The sequence below is a fragment of the Mastacembelus armatus genome, chromosome 17 (genome assembly GCF_900324485.2).
Source record: "Mastacembelus armatus chromosome 17, fMasArm1.2, whole genome shotgun sequence".
NCBI classification, from domain to species: domain Eukaryota; kingdom Metazoa; phylum Chordata; class Actinopteri; order Synbranchiformes; family Mastacembelidae; genus Mastacembelus; species Mastacembelus armatus.
Genome location: NC_046649.1, coordinates 24225379 through 24250653, shown reverse-complemented (window position 1 = coordinate 24250653; position 25275 = coordinate 24225379). Strand labels below are relative to the sequence as shown.

At 45.8% G+C, this 25275-nt stretch overlaps 3 protein-coding genes and 1 long non-coding RNA gene across 17 annotated transcripts in view; all 4 read right to left on the bottom strand.

Annotated features, from left to right (window-relative positions):
* Positions 1-4113, bottom strand: part of dlg1b (discs large MAGUK scaffold protein 1b) — a 64948-nt gene extending 60835 nt beyond the window's left edge. For 4 of the 11 annotated variants that reach the window (XM_033325651.1, XM_026313706.1, XM_026313707.1 and 1 more), the window contains exons 1-2: positions 3428-4109; positions 2159-2290 (exon numbers count right to left, since the gene is read on the bottom strand). In XM_033325651.1, the coding sequence (XP_033181542.1) occupies positions 2159-2290; positions 3428-3446 (151 nt within the window). In that variant the 5' untranslated portion in view covers positions 3447-4109. Of the gene's footprint in view, positions 1-2158; positions 2291-3427 lie in introns of all 11 variants that reach the window. The other 7 variants (XM_026313701.1, XM_033325650.1, XM_026313702.1 and 4 more) reach the window with 4 other exon arrangements.
* Positions 4114-10590: 6477 nt separating this feature from the next.
* On the bottom strand, positions 10591-14685 carry LOC113134365 (stonustoxin subunit alpha-like). 3 transcript variants are annotated; one of them, XM_026313722.1, is made up of 3 exons: positions 14270-14685; positions 13422-13528; positions 10591-13181 (listed from the first exon to the last, which is right to left on the bottom strand). In XM_026313722.1, exons 2-3 carry the CDS (start codon positions 13513-13515, stop codon positions 11440-11442), a joined length of 1836 nt encoding a protein of 611 aa, XP_026169507.1. In that variant the 5' UTR covers positions 13516-13528; positions 14270-14685; the 3' UTR covers positions 10591-11439. The 3 variants fall into 3 exon arrangements, with proteins under 3 accessions (XP_026169507.1, XP_026169505.1, XP_026169506.1); XM_026313720.1 differs by having other exon boundaries at positions 13422-13629; positions 14270-14684; XM_026313721.1 differs by having other exon boundaries at positions 13422-13653; positions 14270-14277.
* Positions 14686-17711: 3026 nt separating this feature from the next.
* On the bottom strand, positions 17712-19791 carry LOC113134448 (uncharacterized). 2 transcript variants are annotated; one of them, XR_004463281.1, is made up of 4 exons: positions 19655-19791; positions 19024-19154; positions 18657-18837; positions 17712-17816 (listed from the first exon to the last, which is right to left on the bottom strand). It is a non-coding gene; the product is annotated as an uncharacterized LOC113134448 (long non-coding RNA). The 2 variants fall into 2 exon arrangements; XR_003296068.1 differs by having other exon boundaries at positions 18657-19154.
* A 1452-nt stretch (positions 19792-21243) lies between these two features.
* ptmab (prothymosin alpha b) lies at positions 21244-24926 on the bottom strand. The gene is made up of 5 exons (XM_026313811.2): positions 24764-24926; positions 22421-22486; positions 22229-22313; positions 22067-22149; positions 21244-21978 (listed from the first exon to the last, which is right to left on the bottom strand). The coding sequence occupies exons 1-5, from the start codon at positions 24806-24808 to the stop codon at positions 21940-21942; spliced, it is 318 nt and encodes a 105-aa protein (XP_026169596.1). The 5' UTR covers positions 24809-24926; the 3' UTR covers positions 21244-21939.
* Positions 24927-25275: the final 349 nt, after the last annotated feature.

Below are 25275 nucleotides of genomic sequence, written 5' to 3'. Positions count from 1 at the left end.
CACCTGCTCGTCCAACAGTCTTCAAACGAAAGAAACAGGCTGCAAAGCTAAACCTGCTGCCAACAGGGTGTGTCAGAGCAAACCGGATGATGAAGACCTGATGAAACGTGTTAATGTGAGGAAGGTCTCAGCCTCCTCATCGCTGCTCAGGACGTTGACGTCACGTCTGTTCCTGCTGCGCAAACTGAAAACGCACTCGGGCTTTTTTTTTTTTTTTTGGATGGAAATGTGATTATTTAATCAGTGGATTCATGGATTCACATCGGTCGGACGGGGCAGCAGAGCAAACAGACGTGGAAATTTGACCCCGATGTCCACAAACCGATGCTGGTTCATAGAAACTGGTCTAAGGATTTTATTAGCCCTGGTCAAACGTCAGTAGAAACTCAGATGGAACAACTTAAAAAGTGAGTCTGGGAAGTCAAACTCTGTTTAGCAGACATCACTGTGAAGACACTGAGCTTCACTGCTGGCAAACTCCAACACATCGGACCACATTCCTGCTGCAGAGCATCCGTTAACCCTGCAGCGGCGTCTCTGGTCCCGTTAGCTGGCAGGAAGCCACAACAGCACAATCACAAAAACGCCACCCACACACTGAGCGCTGGAAACCTGCACGGCCACTTCTGCTGTATCAGGAGCAGCTGTAAAGTAAAAGCAGCGGAACCAGAGCAGAGACCAGTGGACTCTTGGTTCCTTCAGAGCCTGTAAACAGTGACGGCCGTTCTCAGGTTCTGGAGCTGGTTTTTGGAAACAGACGGGCCTCCCATTGTTGGTGAGGAAGAACCATGTGAGCCAGGTCAGCGGTGTGGCTCCCTGCTGGGTTTTTAATAGTTTTTGGACAACAATGGAGGTCTACGGCTCAGACCCATAAGCTGAACCAGGTTCTGGATTCACACACATTCATTGGTGCTGTCAGTCTCTGGATGGGATCTGGACTCTCTGACACACACACACTCTGAATCTCTGGCTGTGTCCTGCCATGAACTGACTTATCTCAGAAGTGACGTGGAGTCTGTATCAGAGGAAACTACATCCATTTGTCCACATCAATACCAGAAGCTGGAGTCCAGTCCTGACCTCTGGCCTCTCCAGCCCTATCAGCCACTTTACGAGCTGCAGTTTTCTCATCTTCTCAGACCTCGAGCACATTCAGCAGATTCCCTTCAACTCGTTCTCGGCCAGATGCTTCTGCTGCTGTTTTCTCTGGCCGTGTGCTCAGCTCTCAGCCCCCGGACGGTCACGCCAACGCAACGACTAACTTTATGACCTCTCGCCTCACTGTGACGGCCCACGCAGCAGAAACAAAGAGGTCACTGGGAGCTGTCACAACGTTATCAGTTTACTGGCATTTCTCAAGTGTATTTAACTGAACCAGTAGTTTACCCTCAGACTGGGAGGGAAAGACTAGACAAAGTAGAAAACTACACAAGAGTCTGGTTCAGCTGCTCAGAGACACAAAGTCCAGGTAACTGGTCCCCCGGTGTCTCCGTTACTGACTGGCCCACAGTGAGAACAGCCACATTAGCATCAGAACAAGGTTTATGTCAGGGGTTAAGACGCTGTATAAGCAGCTCCAGCCTCAGTGCACACAAACCGGACTGATCCCATCACTCAGAGACACAGGCCCAGCTGCCGCCTGCCTCTGCTGTCGACACGGCAACCCAACCCTCAGCCACAGCCCTGGGTCAGACAGCAGAAACGGGACAGAACCATAAGGTGTCGCTACACGCAGACGACCTCCGACTGTACATTTCATCCTCACGCAGACTGAACATCCTACTACACCGGAGGCTGTCGGGCCTTTTTAATTCTGGTCCTTTGTTAAACCTTAAACACAGATCACTCAAAGTGGATCAAACATCCCAATACGCAGGAATCAGACCCGGACGCCTCATAAGGATTTCAACCGTCACCCCTCAGCTGCATGAGTCTGCAAAATGCCCAGCTCCGTCAGGACACATGCTCACGCTGCACTGCTGAGTTTTACGTTCCCACCTGTTTGTCTAAGGACCTGGTCTAACTTTGGTTTTCACTCTCCTTCCTGATCATTCCCGGATTTCCACGACTGGAAAGTGACTGTGGAGCTCCAGGTGTTTCCTGGATGTGTGGTGACCCTGTGTGCCGTGTTTCTGGGTTCAGAAGGAGGCGGTCTTACCTATGAGAGCCTGGAAGAGGTTGCTCTGGAAGATGTCGATGACCCTCTGGATGGAGTGTCGGAGCTGCCGGTCCTCGGTGTGGTTCAGCTTGGCCCGGTACTCCTCCAGCAGGCGCAGGGCTCGCTGTGCGTCTGGACCACGGGAAGAGGAAGCGGCAGAGGTGAGTCGGGGAAACGACAGAGCGGAGAGATTCATTCTGGGCCTAACGAAAACTGATCTGAGACATCATGACAGCTCTGCACACAAGCACTGCTGCTTTCCTGCAGCAATAATCCCTCGGTGCTGAGACCTGCTGGCCCTGTGCATGTGTCAGAGGTAAACAATACTCCCATAGTCCAGATCCGAAAGATTTAAGACTGGCTTATTTAAAACGGGCCTATCCTGCAGATAAAAGAAGAGGTCAGTGTATCAGGATCAGGGAAGATCAGGAAACAAACAAAACCCAAAGTACAAGGCTGAAGTTAGTTCAGGACATTTAGTGTCTGATGTTTGAACAGTGTAAAACTCTTCACAGGAACAGGAGAGTGAGTTTAGACTGACGGCTGCAGATTCAGCTTCATTACAACGGACGAGCTGATCGTTTCATGCGTCACACAAAGTTTCACATCTAAAGACCAAAACCAGCCAAAAGCTGTGAACCGTCACGTTTCAGAGGCTGGAGGCAGAAAACAGGCACCACTTTTCTGATTAATCAAAGTTATTGATTGATCAGATCAGTTTAGTTCAGATCTGATTTATTTTAATCTGAATTAGTTTCTGCAGTGACAGAATAAACAAACCCAACCTGACCCCCGTTTGTTCTCTGTACTTATACTCAGAGGTAAAACTACAGGTATTACTGCAGTAAAGACTGTTCTACTGCAGTACTTTTACAGTTACACATGTACTTAGAGTGTAATTACTGCTAATGAGCAGTATAATGGGACAGTATTTCACAATAAAAGTCTTCTTCAGGAATGTGCTGCTGTAAATATTTTATTAATATTAGTTTATTTTTAGTCTCCACACAAGGTGCCCCACATACAACTTGGTTAGCAGCGGCTAACCGGCTAGCCCGACTTTAACTCACTTTACCGGACTGGCTCGGCTCGGCTCGGCTCGGAAAGGCCGAAACGGGCCGTGTGCGGTGCGTTTCGCCGTAGTTGTGCGTGTGTCCGTGCGTTAGTTTCGGGGTTGTTCCTCCACCCGAGGCTGCGGTCGGACTTTCCCCCCGGGCTCGGCTAGCCCCGCTAGCTTGCTAGTTGCTGCGCGAAGTGAAAGCGGCTTACCTTTCTTCCTCACGGGCATGGTCCGGCTCGGCTCGGCTCGGCTCTGGTTGTGTGCCAGCCACGCACCCGCCCCGCACACAGGACGGCTCTTTTATTGATTATTCCGCCGGTTACAGCCGCTGTCTCCGGTCCAGGTCTGGGCTGGAGAAACCCCGTCCACGACACCAAGTTCCGCCCGAACAAACGTCCAAACTCCCGTAAGCGAAACTGACCCGACGGGGACAGAGCCGGGTCTCCGGCCGGTCCCGGCTCACACTGGTACCGCCGAAAGCGAGCGAGAGCCAGGAAGGAGCTCCGTGTAGTGACCGAGTCTCTGAGCCGCAGTTCCCCGCCTGAGAGGCTCCTTGCCCCGGCGTGCACCGCGCAGGCTGCCCGCAGCGGCGGAAAAAGTACAGACCCGCAACTGCTCCGCGCAAAACCCGCAGCCTCCGCAGGCGCCGCATGCACGGGTCCCCGCTGATGCAGCTGCGGCGGAGGGAGACGAGGAGCCCCGGACTTTGACGGTTTGTCCCGAAATAGAAAAACTTCCAGGCTGGCTGACTTATCCCGCACTGGCCCGCACACTTTGAGCCTGGTCCCAGCCTGCGTTCGTGTCAAACTTCACTGAGTGGAAATCCCTCCTCTTTTCTCTTCTTCCTCTTTTCCCTCCTGCTCCTCCTCCTTATCTTCCTCCTCCTCCTCCTCACTCATTCCCCAAACTTTCCTCCAAAATGGCGTCTCCCCAGATGGAAATGTGAGCCACGTGATTCCCAAAACCTGCTCACCTGGACCAGGAGGACCAGGTCTGGACCAGGTCTGGACCTGGAGAAAGGGTGAGAGCGGAAGAGGAAGAGGAAGTGGTAAAGAAAAGGACATAAAAAACGGTGCACTTATATACAGGTCTGAGGTATTTGTACTTTACCTGAGTTTTTCCATGTAGTACTACTTCATCCTTGGACTTTACTACATGTCAGAGTCAAACCTTGGACTTTTTCCTGCTCTACATTTATCTGATAACTTTAGTTCCTTTTTAGGATCAGATGGATCCAACAAAATACAGACTGATCATCAAACTTTATTGATCCCTGGGGGGAAATTCCCAAGATACCCAGCAGTATATAAAGTACTTCAAATTAGAAGTATATAAGGTAGTTAACGTCAGATACCCAGCAGTATGGAAAGTACTTCAAATTAGAAGTATATAAGGTAGTTAACGTCAGCTACCCAGCGGTATATAAAGTACTTCAAATTAGAAGTATATAAGGTAGTTAACGTCAGCTACCCAGCGGTATATGAAGTACTTCAAATTAGAAGTACATAAGGTAGTTAACGTCAGCTACCCAGCGGTATATAAAGTACTTCAAATTAGAAGTACATAAGGTAGTTAACGTCAGCTACCCAGCGGTATATAAAGTACTTCAAATTAGAAGTATATAAGGTAGTTAACGTCAGCTACCCAGCGGTATATAAAGTACTTCAAATTAGAAGTATATAAGGTAGTTAACATCAGCTACCCAGCGGTACATAAAGTACTTCAAATTAGAAGTATATAAGGTAGTTAACGTCAGCTACCCGGCGGTATATAAAGTACTTCAAATTAGAAGTATATAAGGTAGTTAACGTCAGCTACCCGGCGGTATATAAAGTACTTCAAATTAGAAGTATATAAGGTAGTTAACGTCAGCTACCCGGCGGTACATAAAGTACTTCAAATTAGAAGTATATAAGGTAGTTAACGTCAGCTACCCGGCGGTATATAAAGTACTTCAAATTAGAAGTATATAAGGTAGTTAACGTCAGCTACCCGGCGGTATATAAAGTACTTCAAATTAGAAGTATATAAGGTGGTTAACGTCAGCTACCCAGCGGTATATAAAGTACTTCAAATTAGAAGTATATAAGGTAGTTAACGTCAGCTACCCAGCGGTATATAAAGTACTTCAAATTAGAAGTATATAAGGTAGTTAACGTCAGCTACCCAGCGGTATATAAAGTACTTCAAATTAGAAGTATATAAGGTAGTTAACGTCAGCTACCCAGCGGTATATAAAGTACTTCAAATTAGAAGTATATAAGGTAGTTAACGTCAGCTACCCAGCGGTATATAAAGTACTTCAAATTAGAAGTATAGTACTTCTCAGTACACCTGCTGATATATAAGACGTTGACTCCTCAGTGGCCACAAACACTGAGCCATCATCTCCTTTATTGTTGTTTAATAAACAATTTATTTTGAAATATCTTCGTCTGTGTTTTCTTTGCAGTAATAGTACATGAGTCCTCTTGGACTGTCAAAATAAAATAAAATATGATGAAAATAACGTTTTGCTGGTTTTAGACCTTGTGATATTTTTTGTGAACCAACTTAAAGAGTAATTGATCCTGATTGAACACAGACCTGCTGCACAACTGATAAAACAAGGTGTAACACCCTGCAGGTCAGAGGTCAGGCAGTGCGTCCTCCTGAAGTACAAATCCAGCCTTTGGTCGTGATGAAGATGAAACATCCTCCTCCTCTTCGTCCCTCTTTGTTTCTCTTTGTCTCTCATGCTGATGCGAAGCACTCGACGCTCTGGCCCAGATTAAAGGGAGCAGTTGCGGTGAAAGGAGGAGGCCTTTATTTTTAGACGGTCATGTTTAATGAATGACCTTGAGTCTCGTTCCCGTCGTGTTAAAGAAGAGGAGAGTCTTCGTTCCGCTCACGCCATCTGTCATCAGAGCGGGTTCCCCTCAGATACGACAGGACAGAAAGAATATTTGCTCCTGTCATCAAGAAAGATTCATGTTCTTACACTCACAAAGGGAAAATTCAGTTCAGTTGTATTTGCAGCACTAAATCACAATAAAACTGACAGTGGTCCGGAAGAAAAACCATCTGGCCCGACCGACTGGGGAGAGTGGGAACCTCACGTTATTCCGATTTGGAAGTGTTGGCACATTATTCCCAGATGGTTCCCAGTCGGGCCGACCTCACGGTTACAGCCGGTAAATGGAGGAGCTGAGATATTTCTGTCATATTAGGAACTGTAGTTATTTGTTAATGAGTGAAATCATTGGTCAGATCATGAGACACTGGCAGGTAAAGGTCTCCCACCTGGTCTACATCGGACCCCCACACTGGTTGGTTTATGTCTGTTTTTGTGGACTTACCGTCTGTTTGTGATATTTCTTCTCTGTGGGATTGTTTTGTCTCTTTTCTGTTTTTTGACTGAACTCTGTGACTTGGAAACCAGCAGACCCCTGGTCCTTCTGCTCCTTCTGACCCTTCTGGTCTTGCTCCTGCAGCAGCAAGAAGCTGTGAGGCCGACACTTGGATTGGCGTCTATTTAAACAACGTTGTGCTGTAAAGTCTGTTCGCACGTGTCGGTCGTAGACGCGAATAAACGTATGAATACATGAATAAACAAAGATGTCAGGCCGTGTGGATTTCCTTCTGGCTGCAGCCTCGTCATCATCACACAGACATGAGGTCTGAAAACTCAAACTCCACGTGATGCCTTGTTGAGCACAGTGAAATATGACCAGGAAACACCTCGGAGCCGGACTCTCTGCTGAGCACATTTTACATTTGAAAGGTGGAATCAGGATTCAGCTCCTTTCTGATGCTAATGGAGCCGTTCTGTCTTTACACAACATAGTTTTTACTTCTATGTTGTGTTTTATTTGAGCATCAACAGCTTTGAATGTTTTCAGTGAATGTGATGTCGGGTGATGTAAGTAGGAGTCAGACTGGCCCCATTACTGACGACTGTGTGTGTGTCTAAGCCTTGTATTTGTGTATTTACAGTGAGGCTGTGTGTATGTGTGTGTTTGAATATCTATCCGTGTGTGTGTGTGTGTGTGTGTGTGTGTGTGTCACATGCTCAGGCTGCCAAAGTCCAGACTTATGCCAAGATTAATGATGAGCGTGTTGTCCAGCTCAGGATGAAAACTGACATGACATGTGCAGTAATCACATTACAGTGTCACACAGCAGCGCTCAGGCTGGTTCGGGCTCCGCAGGCTGTGATGCAGATGGATGGATAAATCCTGCACCCATGTCTGACACGCTCCAGGTCTGAAGGCTCAGTTTTGGTTATATCCAAGTGTGGTGGTGGTCACACTCAGGACCTTCACAACCACCAGGTGTGGAGAGAAATGAAAGGAATTTTTGGGAACATGTGTCTGAGCCTTCACACCACCAGAGGTTGGTGGTCTCTGAGTGTTCAGGGCAGATTCAGATTCCAGCACCCTGCACTGACTGACCCTTGATTGACCCGGAAGTTGTTATGGTGCACCATCTTGAAAAATGTCCCAAGTTATAGCAAAACATGCCCCTTTATCAGAAATCAGCTGGTGATTGGACGCTTCAGATAAACCATCAAAGAAAAGTCAAATTTTTCTAAAATGTGGTAAAAAAAAAGAAACAAGGACAGATCAGGTGGGAACCATGAGACCTTCATTCTGATCCTTAAAGTTCAACTCTCTTCTCTTTGGATGGATGGATGGATGGATGGATGGATGGATGGATGGATGGATGGATGGATGGATGGATGGATGGATGATAGATGAAGGATAGATGATGATGGATGGATGGATGGATGGATGGATGGATGGATGGATGGATGGATGGATGGATGATAGATGAAGGATAGATGATGATGGATGGATGGATGGATGGATGGATGGATGGATGGATGGATGAATAGATGGATGTATGGATGGTGGATGATGGATGGATAGATGGATAGATGGATGGATGGATGGATGGATGATAGATGAAGGATAGATGATGATGGATGGATGGATGGATGGATGGAGGATAGATGAAGGATAGATGATGATGGATGGATGGATGAAGGATAGATGATGATGGATGGATGGATGGATGGATGGATGGATGGATGGAGGATAGATGATAAATGGATGAACGATAAATGGATGGATGTTGGATGGATAAAGAAACCAGCTCCAGTCGTTGCTGTGAGCAGAGAGAACCTGGTGGAGCAGTGGAACCAAACACCAGTTGGGTCTTTGTTCCTTCAGGGACTGTAGAAAGCAACGGCTGTTCTCAGCCTCTGGAGCTGGTTTTACTTTGAGCTTTAGTCCCTGATCTCCACCAACCTGATGATCTCCAGAGGTCACATGCTGCCACAGCAGGAGGATGAGGAGCCATCAGAGGAGATACTGTTTTTGTGCTGCAGGGAAAACCTCTGGCAGCTGCTGGTCTGCAGGATCCTTGGACGTCTCATTTAACTTGGCACCTCTCAGCCGACACCGAGCCAATGAGAACCAAGAAATGTGTGTGGTGGTAAATCACTTGTCAGGCCAGTCTGCGCACACACACACACACACACACACACACAAAAATAATCAGTTGCATAACAGCCCAGTGTTGGTTTACAACACCCCACAGCGCACACACACACACACACACACAGTGGACACAGTCTGTGCATTGTCTCATCTGAGCCACAATGGTCCAACAGTGCGTCCTGACATAAACTGCTCCACGCTGTGTGTGTTACAGAGCACCCTGTTGGGCCGGAGTGTGTGCTGTTGAACAAGCGCTCCCTCTGTCAGCTGAGCGGTGAATCAGCGTGTTGGAGCTGCAACAACAGAGCTTTTGTCGCCGCTGACGCCACAAAGCGAGAGGCCAGAATCGCCCTGTTGTTCCTCTCCCACCCCGTCACCCTGCGGCTCAGCAGGGAGCAGCGTCCGTTTATCCCACTGTCACCTGAATGCCACTAATCCGCATCACATGCAGCTGTTTGAAACAACAGGGGGATAATTAGCAGCTGTGGGTGGCATCGGTGGATTAGCACTGAGGAGGGGCCTGTTTCTGGAGGTCAGAGGTCACTACAGCAGGTCCACACACTGCAACGCACATCTGACACAATCACCATGTTATTTAAATACAACGCATTAAAGTACTGAAGTACTGTCACCAACATGTGCTGTATATGTCCGACTTACTGCAGTAAAAGTACCATCGTCCAAATGTACTTGAAGTATCCAAAGTAAAAGTAGTCATTGTGCAGAACGGCCCATTTCACACTGACGTCAATTTATTTCTGGTTATATTTTGTAATTTTAAAGACATTTGGTTAAAACCAAAACTATGGCCATTATTCAAATTGCAGCCTCCCATGTACCGACTGTCTGTGGCTGCTCAGGTGAGAACAGGTGTTCGCCCAGAGACACCCGCTCTTTAACACAGGGCCAGGAGGAGGGCAGGCTCTGGGCCCTGTGTAAGAATATTAACATCAATGAGTCATGGTTGAAATTGAGGGTGATTTTGTGTTTTTGTCTGAAATGAGCAGAAAAGAGACAGCATCGTGGTTTCATGATGTTTTCAATCCAAACACAGACAGGAAGTGCCTGTTTTACTGCACACAATAATAAATATTCACACACAACATGTAACTCCAGCCTCAGGTGCATGAAGTGGAATAAAATCAGAACATTTCATCGTTTTCCACAGAGAAACAATTCAACAACCAACATGAGTGTTAACATCAGCATCAGTCTGCTGATGTTAGCATATAGCTCAGAGCGTCAGAGACCAGGAAACCTGGTGGAAGAGTCCCAGGTGTCAGGTGTTTATAGGGGCCAGTAGGGTAGAAGGAACCAGCTGCACACATGGAGGTGAGTGCAGTCAGCTGGTTTTAATAAAAGCGGAGGGGAAGAGGCTCAGCCAGGCCTGGAAACAAATCCAGAAAGTCAAGGACCCGACAGGAGAAACAGTCTGGGAGCAAGTAACCAGGGGAGGTCACCTGGAGCATGTGTGTCAGTGGGTGGAGACAGGAGTCACAGGGAAATGAAGGAGTCATTACTTTCAGTAAAAGTACTGAAAATACTTTTTCTACTACTAGTAAAAAAATACTTCAACATCAAAGTATCATCAGCAAAATGTCAGCAGGTCACTGAGCTGTAACGTCGCCCTCTGCTGGACCACAGGGCGAACTACTTCATCTGCTCAGTCCAGCCCATGGACCCACCGACTCTGAACAACCAGAATATTTTGGTGTTTCCCAGGTTTTAAATAAAAAACAGGTAACACTGCAGGTCAGTGGGTCACTCAGACTGAACCTGTAGAAATGTGGCGGCTCAAACACCAAAACCTGCCGGTGGACCAGTGTGGACCCGGACCTGAAAGGATGGAGGATGAAACTCATCCGCAAAGACAAAGACAGCACATCTGAGACAGAGTGACAGATTTTATTATCATTTAATCATCAAACCACCTCACAGGACCATAAAATGTTCAGGCTTCATGTTTTCAGCTAAAAAGGCTGAACTCAGAGAGAAGCTGCTAACCAGTGGAACAGACCAGAACTACACGGACTGGGTGCAATGGGATTAGACGTGAAAAATAAAAATGCTTTTATTCTGATCAGGTTTGTTGTTCAGGTGTGTTGTATATATATTGTTACAGATTAGATGATGTTTTGGTGCCGTGTCTGTTTCCTCCTAAATGTCACATGGACCAAACAAAAGTCACATTTATTCTGCAGCTTTTCCTGAGCAGCAGTTTTTAATCTGTTGTCATTGTCAGGTGCTTCTGTTGGAAACGCAGCTGTGGGGCAGCATCTGCCTGGTCCTGGGGCAGGACGTTTTGTTGGAACGGCATCATTAGCGAAGGGACAGTTTTTGTGACATGACACTTGAACAGTTTTCCCGATGGTGCTGATCTCTGCCTCGTGCTCTTTGAGCTGTTCCCTCAGTCCTCAGGCTCAGCCAACCCAGTATCAGCAGATTAGTGAAGTTCTGTGAGACGTGTGAACTTTGTTGTGCAGACGTGAACAGTGATGCTTTCTTTGCTTTGACCGTCGTCACCACAGTCACATCTGACCCTCACTGCATATTCGGTGTCTGACTGAAGTCCTGAAATCAGCACCTTTTCAGACGTCGACACCATCTGCTTCCATTTTAGATCCTTCCTCATCACGCTGTCTGTTTCTGCGTACTCCATGACGTAGCTCACAATGTGGACGTCTGGTCCAAGCTCGGCAGGCTTGTCCCAGCTAACTGATATCTCACTGGAGTTTGGTTCAACTTGAGGTTTTCCAGGGGGACTGCAGGGTAAAGGTTTTAATGGAACCACTGACCACATTCACTGGCCCGACCCCTGCTAAGGTCACTGCTCTGCATACGATCATATACTCAGTGTTCAGCATCAGGTCGCTGACTGTGACCTCTTCAGCTTTTGAGACTGTGCTTTGCTGCCATCCATCCTCTCCGCTGACACAGTACTCGACAGAGTAGGAGGTGATGTTCTCTGCTCCAAACCTGGGTGGAGAAATCTTCAGCGTCACACTGTTGTGGTTTATGTCACTGACAGTCACAGCTTCAGGCTTCGAAGGCGGCTCAAAGTTCTCATTGGCAGAGAAGCCTTCATAAAAGTAGATGCTTGAACCTTTCTGCGTCTCATTAGTTAAACCCACTGTCAGGAACACAACGTTCTTGTTCTCTTTGTTGGCTTCTGCAAAATCATTGAACAGTTTTGCCTTTTTCCTCATGTCATCTGCCACCTCTTTGGAGGCGCACCACTGTTGCTTCTCTATGTCTGCAGCTGCTGGATCCTGGGGGTCGTCTGATTCAGGTGTTCCTTTCAAATAGTCTGACAAAGCTGAGAGAAACGGTTCATCACTTCCCAGGGAGGTAAAAGTAAAACACACAGCGTTCTCTGCACTGAGAATTTCCTCATTAAGCCCATTTTCAGAAGGGACGACTTTGGCATTTTTCATGATGTTGATGAAGGTTTTCAAAATGCAGATTTCTTTCTCTTTACAGTCCATCCACTTGTTCAGGTTATTGCCGTTGAAAGCAGAAGAATGTCTCTTCTTCAGGATCTCTGCGAGCACAGCCTCCTCTTCGCCTCCTCCTCGGATTGAAGGGAGTTTCTTTGCCAGGATCTGCTGGAATTCCAGCTTGATCCCAGAGCACATTTCTTTAAAATCTTTCAGCTTTTTACCAATCTGAGGGAACTGCTGTGCAGTGGTCTTCCTCAGTGCATCATTGCACCTCATCTCCAGCTCACTGAAGTCCTCCAGGATCCTTTGTGCTTCTTGAACTAATCTCACACTGATCTGACGTACGAGTTTAGCAGCAGAAGAATCTAAATTGTTCAGTGGGAACAGCCAGACCTTCACTGGTACCGTGTTTTCCCCATTGGGTCCCAGCAGTTTCGGCAGGCTTTGGTAGACTTCTACAGCTTCCTGAAAAGATGTCGGGGTTTTCTTAAGAGAAAAGTCTCCATAGAATCTGCAGGAGAATTTTTCAACATTGTTTCTGTCTTTGTTTTCCAATTTTAAGGTTCCTTCACCATCTATAGCAAGTTGGGGGATTTTCTTTATCATCGCTTTCAAGTTGCCTTCAATGTCTCGATGATTTTCCTCATTAGACACCTCACGGTCAAAGACAAAGAAGGCCTGCGCTCCATACAGAATAGCTGTGACCACATGTGTTGCTAACCCTTTCTCAAAGACATACTGATGCTTCATGTTGCCTCTTCCCAGGTGGTTCATCGACAGCTCCTCGAACTTTGTGGTAGCCTTGTACTTCAGAGTTACTCTGGCCTGATTTCTGAAGGTCTTACTATCATTTAGGTATTTGGCTGATCCGTCAACCTGAACCAGTCCAGATAAGAAACTAGCTTTTAGTGATGCTTCAACATTCAGAGCTGAAGATTTGCCTTCAATTGATTCAGATGCAACTATCTCAAAATCATTAGAGTTCTGAGGCCTTTCTCGTAAATGCTCCATCAGGTCATCGCGGTCCCACAGTGTCAGTCCTGCAAAAACAAAGGGAAAGGGGTTTTTATGCCAAAGAAGATGCTCATACAAAGTAGATTCAGCGACTTCAGTCCTAAAGAAGCATGTATAATAACAAGGCTTACTAGACAAAACAGGTGGGTCACTATTATGGTTTTTGTAGCAGCACAGTGGCTCAGATTGTACTAGAGTGAATAAGAGACATGTCAACCACAGAGCTTGGTACTAGTCTGTCCAGATCTCTACATGTGAATCCTTACCGGGTATGAGTAAGTCTCTGCGGCAGTCATACAGCATCCCGAGGCTGAACGGTCGGCCGAGCGCCACCACCTCCATTGCCCCACCATCGTCCATCTCTGCGTCTGAACTGGACCAAATGGACAAGTTTGACTCTTCTGCTGTGCACCCTGTTTGCTTCTTTGTGTGTTGTCCACCCCAGATTTTTTTAAACAGTGTCCTCACTGTCAACTGTTTGACTGAGGTTTTAAAAACCTGCAATAAAACTGGTTATTTATTATCATGTTCTTCCTTCCGTCTTTGCTCTTAGTCCGTACGGTGTAACAACCTTTAATAAGTAACTAGAAAAGCAATCCTGTCTGCAGGGTAAGAACAGAGAGTAGATAAGGCGGGTGTGGAGATTATACAACACATACAGGCACTGATACTTTCTGAACCTTTTCCTCATCTTTTCCCTTAACACAAAGTTTTGTTCAGTTTCTATGCAGATGATGCACAGTTTTACCTTCTTCTTTGGTTTCCAACTTGGTTGGTCATGAAGATAAACCTGACATCATCAACCCTGTGTAGTCTGACAACACAGTTTAACGTAGGTTTTGGCTTCATGCCGACAAACAAACTACTGACTATCACTGAGCCATTTCAACTAATATCTGAATGTTGAAAACCAAACACCATTTACTCACAAGACACTTTACTCCAGTTGCACCACCTGTTCATTTGCTTCCGATGTATATCATTCCAAAAGTTACAAGAAGTGAGTAACTGAGTAGCTCAAAGTGATACCTGACCTGATTGGCCCATACATACAGGCTCCTGGATCTTACTGATCTTTTTTATAAGAACAACAAAACAGCATGAGTGTACTTACAGTAGTGAGGAGTGTGGTCTTCTGAGACCAACCTGTGGTTTCTGTCTTTATATTTTCTGAGGAACAAACTCCACCCAGTGTGTATTCATTGACAGATTGAGACAGAGGAGAATCAGATTGATTTCCCAGAAATGAAATGAGCTGTAAAATGAATTGCATACTAGATAAAACCAGACTAAAGGCCAGTTATGGTCTGTCAGACTAGATTCAAGGGACGTGGCATCTGACACCATCAGGGTTCTAAACTGTTCATGGTTTGATCAGGATTTTTGCACTGGAACAACAAAAGGACACATTTTCAGATGCTATATGAAAACATGAATGTAAATATGAAAACATGAATGTAATAAATAAACAATATAAAGATGATCATAAAATACTCAAATCTATTTACATAATATAAACATTCATAATAAAATATAAATAATGTTTTAAAATAAATCCAACTGAGATAAATAAATTGGCCTTAATATGTTTTGATTCTGTCAAAAGGTGAAAAAAGAACAAACAAACTTTCGTCTGGCTGCAGGATTAACATCTGTGCACTGCTGCCCTCCGGTGGCTGCTCCGTCACATCAACTCCACCTGCTGCTTAGCAACAACACACCACAACAGACTGATCAGAAAACCACCACACTGGCACAGTGGTGAGGGAGGATCCACACACACACACACACACACACACACACACACACACACACACACACACACACACACACACACACACACACACAGAACAACAACAACAAAAACCAAATTTTACAGAGAGGCTGGTACAGGTGAGTGAGACAGGAACAGGAGCAAAGATATACGTCAAAGATAGACGTCAAAAAACCACCACAAAGAGACAAAAACCACCACAAAGAAACAAAAACAACCACAAAGAAACAAAAACAACCACAAAGAAACAAAAACAACCACAAAGAAACAAAAACAACCACAAAGAGACAAAAACAACCACAAAGGCATAAAAAACAACCACAAAGGCATAAAAAACACCACAAAGGCACAAATACAACCACAGAGACAAAAACCACCACAAAGAGACAACAAACAACCACAAAGAGACAACAAACAACCACAAAGAGACAAAAAACAACCACAAACAGACAAAAAACAACCACAAAGAGACAAAAACAACCACAAAGAGACAAAAACAACCACAAAGAAACAAAAACAACCACAAAGAAACAAAAACAACCACAAAGAGACAAAAAACAACCACAGAGACAAAAAACACCACAAAGAGACAAAAACAACCACAAAGAGACAAAAACAACCACAAAGGCATAAAAAACAACCACAAAGGCATAAAAAACACCACAAAGGCACAAATACAACCACAGAGACAAAAACCACCACAAAGAGACAACAAACAACCACAAAGAGACAACAAACAACCACAAACAGACAAAAAACAACCACAAACAGACAAAAAACAACCACAAAGAGACAAAAACATCATAAAAAACAACCACAAAGGCATAAAAAAACACCACAAAGGCACAAATACAACAACCCAGAGACAAAAACCCCCACAAAAGATACACAAAAACCACAAAAGAGACATAAAACAACCACAAACAGACAAAAAACAACTACAAAGAGACAAAAACCACCACAGAGAGACACAGAAACCAACATGAACATGAACATGTTCATAACAACCATAAGAAACTACAAACTGAAATGGATCATCCAGTGTGAAATGAGCTCTACACATAATGTTGATTGACTGATTGATGAATGTTGTTGTTCTGTATCGGACTCTGTATTGGATTTTTAAATGTCGGTGTCCAGGGGCCTTTTGACTGCGGGTTTTTATGGCTGAGGATATTAAACGTGGTTTATTGGTCACTAGTACCAGGATTTTAATGTTAATGGAATCTGTTTTTTAGAAACTGCGCCAGTGTCTGTTTCTAAACCCTCCTCCTGTTTCAAAGTCCATGTAAACCCAAAGTCCAGCAGAAGAATCAGAGCACTTTCTCATGCGTTACGTCCTAAAACCTGTGCACATAAGGGACTCAGGTGATAATGGTGGAGATATTTTCTCCGATACTTGATGCATGTGAGGTCAGATGCTCCGGGACACGTTCTATTGTGCATGTTTTTTGTGTGTAGTTCTAGTTTTCATCCAGTGGTGCGATGGAGCCACATGGTGCCTCTGTAAAACAGCCTTCCTGAGGGGGCGGGGGGTCGTGCAGCGTTTGCAGCCTGTTAACGTGCCAGCTGTTGCTAGGCGAGCCCCTGGTTCCCGGGGTGATGTATAGACCCCTGACGGTGTGGGGGGGCTCAGGGGACTGGGTTGTATTTCCATAGGGACTGGGTGTGAAAGTCAGACAATGAAAGTGGGTGGGGGGGAGGAGACAGCGTGTGTGTGTGTGTGTGTGTGTGTGTGTGTGTGGAGGGGGGGGGGTCTCCATCTGCATGTGTTGTTTTTCAAATTAAAGGTAATGTGATATATTTCTGGTCTTTTCTTCTTCTTTCCTCCAAACCCTGCAGACCCTACAGACCCTGCAGACCCTACAGACCCTGCAGACCCTCCAAAGGAAAAGAAACAAATGAGCAGAAAATAAAATGTAAACCTGAACATTTTCACTCTAATGATAAAAACCAAGTACATTTACTCCAACGCTCCAACACTAGAGTATAATTTGATGTATTTCTTTCTACTTCTGCTCTGCCGCGTTTTAAATACTGCAGGTTTTCGGCTGTTGCAGTTCTGCACATGTTACAAACTAAACTTCTAAAATACTAAACATGTGATGGTCGACTGTATAAACTGTCAGACATTATGAAAATCTTTCACTTCAATGAATCAATAAGTCATTTGAGGTTATTGCTGTAATTAACAAATGGACCATATTTATTTATTTATTTATTTATGTGCTTGTTTACTTTTCTGTCGTGGCAACAAGCAGATCACAAACAGAAAAGTGAACTCAGTCACAGCAAAGCTCTACACATCAACACTTCAGTAAAAACCATATGGGGATTTAAGAGGAGTTCATTAAATGTCACAGGTGTGGCAGCATCTCACCTGTTTACTCTGTTGCCCTGCAGGATCCTGGTGGGCGGAGTCAGTGGTCAACAGGTCGTCTTCTCTGATTGGCTGCAAAACTGAACGAGCTGAAACAGAGAAAATATTCTGCTCTGATTGTTTTTGTGTTGCAGAATATGTGAAGAGACAGCACTGGGCCCTGTGGGGACCAGGACCCACACAAACCTTTGAGTAGAATCTATTATTATTTTTTTAAACATGCAAATACAACACTGAGCATCATAAAGTACCAGGTAAAAGGGTGACTGCATTAAACTACAGAGGTTTAGATGATTAGCTTTCGGCAGATTACTGTGAACCAGCAGGAATCAGGAGCTTTTCATTTGTTCTGACTGATAAAAAATGTGCATGAAGGCTTTGTCAACCTCAGGTGTATTTAGGGTCCACTGAAGCACGGGGAGGGAAGGAGCTGCAGCTCAGAGGGCGGACACACGGGGGCAGTGCAGGTCCAGGCAGAAGCACAGTCTCATAGTCTGCGATACTTCACTGATGAATGGAGACAATTTAATGTTGGAATAAAGAAACAAAAAGATTCAGCAGGTGAAGAAATGAAGCTGAAGCTCAAACAATCTGAAGTCAAACTGGGAATAATGGACCTAATGTGGTTCAATCAGCTGCCATGACCCCAGGCTGGGACTACTACTATTACTACTACTACTACTACTACTACTACTACTACTACTATTACTAGGACTACTACTACAGATGGTAACTTGGTAACTCCAGGTCCATTTCTTTTCATATCTTTCTGTACATAAACATGAAAATTAATTATTATAACTAAACCTACAGCCATTCATGTCATTGCTGTTAATATAATATTATTATCACTATATATTTTCTTTCTCCCTTTGTTCCTGCTCAGTGTTTTTGCTGTGATAAGTGTTTACAGGAGGTTTTATGTGGCGTCACTTTATTTATTGATGGCGTGTGATTGCTCACTTCACTGAAAAAGCAGTAAAACATAAAGTTTTAGGTCAAAGACTAAAGTCACATATAAACACTGATGGAACAGTGCAAAAATATTTATTGTACATTTCATTTGAAATGAATGAAAGTTAGAACATGTTCCTGCAAATGTTCAGTGATTTTCCAAAAACACCTGAAAAATGTGGAACTTTCAGATGTTACATGAAGGCTGTGTGTGTGTGTGTGTGTGTGTGTGTGTGTGTGTGTGTGTGTGTGTGTGTGTGTGTGTGTGTGTGTGTGTGTGTGTGTGTGTGTGTGTGTGTGTGTGTGTGACAGTGCTAATAAAGATGCTGCCCTGTTGACTCAATTAAACACATTAGTGATAATAACAACCATGAAACCAATCGTTTATTTTACCTGTTTATCCTGTTCAGGTATGCAGGGGGCGGAGCCTTTCCAGTTTGGTAACAGTTACAGAATATCAGCAGGAAGTGGAGCAGATACTAATACTGCTGCTGTTGCTCGTTCCTGTTCGTACTAATGGGCTGACCAGGACCAGGCACCGGGGCCAAAGGGGACAGGGGCCCCTGCCGCTCACCTGCACAAAGAAGAGACAGAGAGAGACAGAAACAACCACACAGAGGCAGCCTGTAAAGACCCCCCCAGCCTTGAAGACATTTTGGTGCAGGCCCTTAGTTGAGTGCAAACGGAGAATGAACAACCTGCTGTAGATTCCAACAACAGAAAAACTGATGTGATAATAACTGCACCTTCTAGGACTTACAGGACTGCGAGGCAGCCTCACCAGCACCCCCTCCCCCCTCCATGCAGCAGAAGTGGAGCGGTCCGTGGGCTTTGCTCACTGGTCTGGGATGAACCATGTGAGAGCTGCGGGGAGCTGCTGCTGCAAACCTCCTGCTGAGATAAGACGGATTTTAGGCTTTTAGCTCACAGATCTGATCAGGTCTTAAAGCTGCAGTGGAAACACACCACACTGGGTCTGTGGTCCTCATGTCTGCTGGTTTTACTGGTATTTATTTTCTTTTAGTCTCATTTATACTAAAACATGAGAAATCATTGAAATATTAATGATTTAACTTTGAAAATTCATTGAAAATGAGATAAATGTCCTGCAGCTTTCAAAGTCCGACCAATGGTCAGTGAGATTTTAGTGTCACAACAAAAACATAATAATAATAAACCAATATAACACATATTAAAATGTTTCCAATTTAAAAAATTACATTAAACAAATATATATATAGTTTTACTAATATAATACCATATATACTGTATATGATTAAATACAGTAAATATTATATAATTTTCAATAAATTTTTTTAACAAGACTGAAGATGTCGATCAATAACCAAAACAAACAGGATTAAGTGAATAGCTGAAGCGAATGTGCCGACCTCTTCCTCTGTGCCTCCAACATTCCTGTGTGGACTTCCTCTCTGGGCCCCGCAGGCTGAAGCTGACAAGACCGAACAGGGGCCGGACCCCCCCACGCCCCCTGCACCCGTTCAGTCATGTTGGTCCTGAACAGAGAGCAGACGCACCACAGCCTCGTTTCTTCACCCGTCTGCAGATACACAGGACAAGTACCTGAGTGTACAGAAACGCAGTACAAGTACAGTCCTGAATTTACTCCAACCACCCCGAAGAACATGAACAGATGAATAACCTAATACTGCTATTATGATAGTACCACCTATACCACTTTCTAGGTAGTATAGATAGCTACTGTAACTTGTACTTTACACTTTAGCAGTTTTTATTGATTGTACTTTAATCTTGTATTATTCTGTGGCCGCTCAGATTAATGGTGTGACCCTCAGGGGGTCTCAACCCACACATTGGGAAACTAAAGCTTGTGTCATGTTTTATACACTGATCACATGACTTGGACCTGCACAGTGACATCAGGAAATACTGGAGTAGAAAGTAAAATATTTCCTGCTGCGAAGTAGAAAGTATAGTACAGTGTCAATACTGCAGTATTTTTAACGCTTCCTGTAAACCTCAGGGAGTAAACTCTAATAAGATGCTGTGATGATAGCAGTAAAAGTACCTGTACAGCAGCGTAAACATACTGTTACTGCCCATTACTGCGTTCAGAATCTTACTTCAGTATAAAACACAGAAGTACCATCAGCTAAATGTACCTAAAATATCAAAAGTACAAAGTACTGTCAGCTTAATTAATTAGTATAGTAAAAATTACAGTAACAAATAGTAACACTCAGGTAACTTACCTGTAATTTGTGCAGTACTTGAGTAAAGCCACCTATTATATTTCACCATTTGTATACAAATACCGGTACAGCTACTACAAAAACGACAACTTCTATTACTGTAGTAAATGTAATATTGGAAGGTTTTAACAACAATACTGCAAATGGTGGAAAAATACTCTTATGTGCTACAGTAAACAATTTAACTTCCTCCAGGAGAAATTAGACATAAACAGTAAAACTGAAGTAAAAGTACTCACTGTGCAGTACAAAGGTATCGTCCTCAGCACTGGTATGTTATTAGAAATAATGTGAATTGATTATTGATTACTGTTTGATTCTCTGGCTTACGACACTGAGGAGCTTTAAAACCTTCACCTCCTCCTCTCATTGATCTCAGACTTTGTTTTTCTGGACCTTCAGATTCAGAACCGCTGCATCTTGTGTTTAATATGGAATAAAGGTCTGTACTGCTGGGGGGGGGGTGTAACAGTAATACCTGAGTAAATGTACTTATTAGCCTAAATACCTTGTGTACTCAACAGGAAATCTTGTGAGCCTGCATGGGGCCCCGGCCCACAGGTTGGGGACCGTTCATTTAATCTGCGACATGTTAAGTGCTTGTGTTCTGGACTCAGCAGCTGTGAGTAAATGTGCACGTGGATACTTTCACCTGAAGTACTGCAGCTGCCGACCTCTGACCCCTGTGCCGAAGCTGGACCGCCACATTAAAAGAAACCAAAAACATAACGAGCTGGGAAACAAAGTACAACTCACAAAATAAAAGTCCGGTTTATTGTCAAACAACAAACTTCGCACATACATCAAAACAGGCCGTCATAAAACAAAAAGTCGCTGACAAAAACAAAATAAAAGAAAAAGAAAAGAGGCTCTTTTCTTTGGCCTTACCCTCCCATACAAACAAACTAGTTATGGTACAGCTAAAGTACATACATTAAATTTACTGGAATGCTCTGAGTTCAACGGCTTAAGAGGTTCTTTCATTTTTTTTTAACTTTTTTACAGGTTTTTCTAGTATCTGTTGAGATATCGTAACATGGTCAACCAAGTAAAATCTTTTGTTAAAGAAGCACCGATTTGGTCTGACGAGATCGCTGCCAAGAGAGAATCGGACCCCCTCCTAACAATATGTACAAAAATATAAAATGTAAATAAAAATACAAACAAATTCTCCTTTCGTGTTGTTGAAGAGAAGCCGGATTTCTGCGTCGATGTCGTGGCGGGTTCCTCTAGAAAATTTGTTTTGCAGCTTTGAGGGGAGATCGAGAGTGTGGCCGTGGTGGGTGTTTGTTGAACTCTACTTGCTAATGACCATGTTGGATTTTTTTATTATTTTTTTCCTTTAGATCAGTCCTCCAGCCCCTCCACCTGTGACTCAGAAAAACGGTCAGAGGTGAAGAATCAGGAAGTGGTTCAGCAGGACGGTGCGGGGGGAAAACGCATCAATCGTCGTCGGTTTTCGGCTTCTTGGCAGTGACTTCCTGGAAGCAGAGAAGAAGAAGATGCGGTTAGTTATGGAGCCGGCGAGCTCACGTCCTGATCGGTCGCCCTCTGGCGTCACTGTCTCACCTCGTCATCTTCCTCGTCGTCCGGTCCCCGTTTTGTGCCTCCCTCGGTCTCCTCTTCGTCTTCCTCCTCATCTTCCTCTTCGGCTGCAGGACAGATGATGTGCAGGATGAAGCTTTTGTGAAAAAACAGCGTGAACACAAAAAGCAAAAACCTTCTAACTACCTCCATCATCATCTTCCTCCTCCTCTTCCTCCTCGTCCACGTCGTCGTCGTCATCTATCTCGGGCTCCCCGTTCTCCTCGTTCTCCTGCAAACCACAGAACACCTTCAAAAGGCTGCCTCTGCACAGATAAGCGGACTACAACACTGACGGGGTCTGAGCTGAGCCCTGGATGGACAGGTGGTGGGGGGTACCTTTCCGTTGGTGGCAGCATCTTTGCCGTTCTCCTTCTCCTCCACCAGCTTCTTCTCCTTCAGGTCCTGGTGGAAACACAAACATTAGAAATAAAACATTAGAAAATTATTCATGGAGCAGTTTCAGATGCAGCTGATGTGTTACAGCGTCTCCAGGCTGCTGCTACCTGCCCTTCCACTGAATGGCCTACTTACAGCCCCAGTGGCTGCTGGGAGATGCAGTTTCCATCCTCTCCCCGTCACAATGGAGCCTTCCTATTTAAACACCATATTGGTCTCTGCAGATCCTCCCCCCTCCCTCCTCCTTCCACTCCATCCCCTTTAATGTGTTGTAATCTGATACTTTGATGTGATCCCCAGGGCACTCTGGGTATTGCAGTCTTCCGCGGGCTGCCGTCACCGCCATATGTCACGAGACACGCCCGGGAGAGACACTGCAATACCCAGGATGCACCGCTCCATTTAAAATAACACAGGAGGGCAGGAGCGGAGGGGGGGCGGGGGGTGATGGAGGAGGAGGAGGAGGCGGCGAGCGCGACGCACGCTGCTGCTGCTGGCCGCTCGTTGTAACGGAGGCTGCTCAGGACAATAGAAGACGACACATGGCAGGCGAGGAGCGCGGCACGAGACGCGAAAGAAAAGCCGCGCGGCGGGACCGGAGCCCGCAAACACACCGTCACGCACACATCCACGGCTTCTGCCCCCACTCACACCGGAAAACCGACCGGCCAACCTATTAATAGCGCTCGGTTTCCTCGTTTTGTTGGCCGCGCACAGCCCCCCACCCCCCTCGCTGGACGCATCCAACACATACACTGTTATTGATTAATTGCTTTACATAATCGTATCGGTTCAAATCCATTAAGCTGGTTAGGAGCATCGGCGGCTCCTTGGCAGGAGGCGACCGAGGCTGCTGGAGCGCGGAGGCTCCGCGCACTCACTCAGCAACTGTGCGTAAAAAGGCGCTTGTGCGTAAAAATGCTCCACGACTATAAATAGAGGCTGAACGGGCACCCCGGATTATCAGCGTTAATACCAGGCCCCAACTTTCCCCTCCCCACCTCCTCCATATGTTCATTTGTTACAATCACTCAGAATTATTCAGCTCCGCGGCTCTTATTATCTAAAGACCGGAGCCTGGTCTCGCGGACTGCTGCCGCGGAGACCAGGCTCCCCCCGCGGGAGCTATTAAAGTTTTACCCAATCTGATCCAAAGTCCAACTGGACGGAAATAAACAGTAAAAAAGCGGAGAGACAGTCAGAGGGAAAGACGGGGCGCACACGGCGAAGGACCACAAAGAGGGGAAAACCAGCACCGTCACATCACACCTCCACAGCCCGGACACACACACACGCACACACACACACGCACATGCGGAGAGAGAAGTGGGCTGCGTTACCAGAAAAGAAAGAAAAACTTTCCCCTGAGACAGAAACGCGCCCTGCAAACAGGCTCCAAAAATACTGACAAAAAGCGGAAGCCGCCGCGCTCCGTGTGCGAGTCTCTCCGTTAAACGGAGGCTGAACAGGCACAGTCCGTCCAAGTAGCAGCTGCCGCCGACCTTCCGGAGTCGGTAAACAAACCGGGTCTCACGGTGCACACAGGAAGGCCCGCCGGTGCCTTTTAAAAACGGGACCACGCGCAAATAAACAACAATAAGAGAAGCTGGAAGCGCAGCGCCGAAAGTTGACATCGGTGAGTTACGCACCGCCCGCCTGCCTCCGTTCTCCATTCAAACGGACCAACTCAGTCCACAACCCCGGCGGAGAGCCGCAGAAACCTCATCCACCCCGCTACGCAGCCCAGCAGCTCCGTCCCGCTCCACTAATAAAAACAACCGGGACCAGAGCGGTTCTGCTGAGCTGGAGCGGGATTTGCCCTCGAATTAATTCGCATTAAGCAGCTCGCTGGATGTGGAATAAATGTGCGAATAGACGCGTCAACTCCGCGAACAGAGTCCTGGAAAACCGCTGCTCGGTGCGTGCTGGAGCGCCCGGTACTCACTGGTGTGTTTCGGTGAGGAGAACCGAGCCGCTTGTATAAACAAAGAACCCGCGCAGACTCTGCTCTCCGGACAATGAGACACGGCGCTGGAAACGCAGTCTCTTTTCATGATGCGGTGCCGAGACCCTCCGGTTTATTCTATGGAGATTCTCCACAAAAAAACACACCAACACCTGCTTTTTTCTCTCCCCCGGTTCGTCCATCAGGCTCCGGCTTCTCCGAGTCCGAACGAGCGCGAAGCGACGACGGCAAGGTTCTTTAAAAATCTAGGTTACAGCCTGGAGACGCGTTATTCCGCCGAGGGCGCAGCGAGGAGCGGAAGGTGCGAGGAGGCTTACCTTGGCAGAGATGTCCGAGCCGGAGTCCACTTGTGTGTCTGCCATTGTTTGGGCTGAATAAAATAAAGGACGGCTGAAATGAAAGGTTGAATAAAGTAAATCCTCTCCTCGCTTTGCGGATCAATCAGTATTATATTGTGCCAGTGGCCAATGCTGCTGACGGCCGAGCCTTTAATATAGGCTTGTGGGCGGCGCCTAGAGGCGGTCTGCGGCCGCTGATTGGCTGGCGGCTCCACAGAGGTGTTCTCTTCGCGCGTCGGAGTGGAACAATGGATAGAATTTCTAAACCCCGAGGCCACGCCCCCTCCCGTTCCGCCGCTGCAACCGTCCTTTCTCCGTTAAAACAATAATCTGACCCGAGAAAACCAACAAAACCGGCACGACCTCCAACCCTCCCGCCTGCCCCGCACCGCCGCACCGAGAAAAGCCGCTTTGCACCGAGTTACGCACCAAATACACCGAAATGACAGCGCTTCGTTTGACGTAGTGTCAGTTTGATTGATTGATGGGCA

Coding starts and splice junctions, on each gene's coding strand:
- ptmab (XM_026313811.2), bottom strand. CDS start 24,808: ATGGCAGACACACAAGTGGACTCCGGCTCGGACATCTCTGCCAAG. Junction 22,487..24,763: donor GCTCGGACATCTCTGCCAAG/GTAAGCCTCCTC, acceptor TGTTTCCACCAG/GACCTGAAGGAGAAGAAGCT. Junction 21,979..22,066: donor ACGACGAGGAAGATGACGAG/GTGAGACAGTGA, acceptor CTCTGCTTCCAG/GAAGTCACTGCCAAGAAGCC.
- LOC113134365 (XM_026313720.1), bottom strand. CDS start 14,428: ATGCAATTCATTTTACAGCTCATTTCATTTCTGGGAAATCAATCTGAT. Junction 13,630..14,269: donor AGACCACACTCCTCACTACT/GTAAGTACACTC, acceptor TCAGTCAAACAG/TTGACAGTGAGGACACTGTT. Junction 13,182..13,421: donor CAGAGACTTACTCATACCCG/GTAAGGATTCAC, acceptor TTGTTTTTGCAG/GACTGACACTGTGGGACCGC.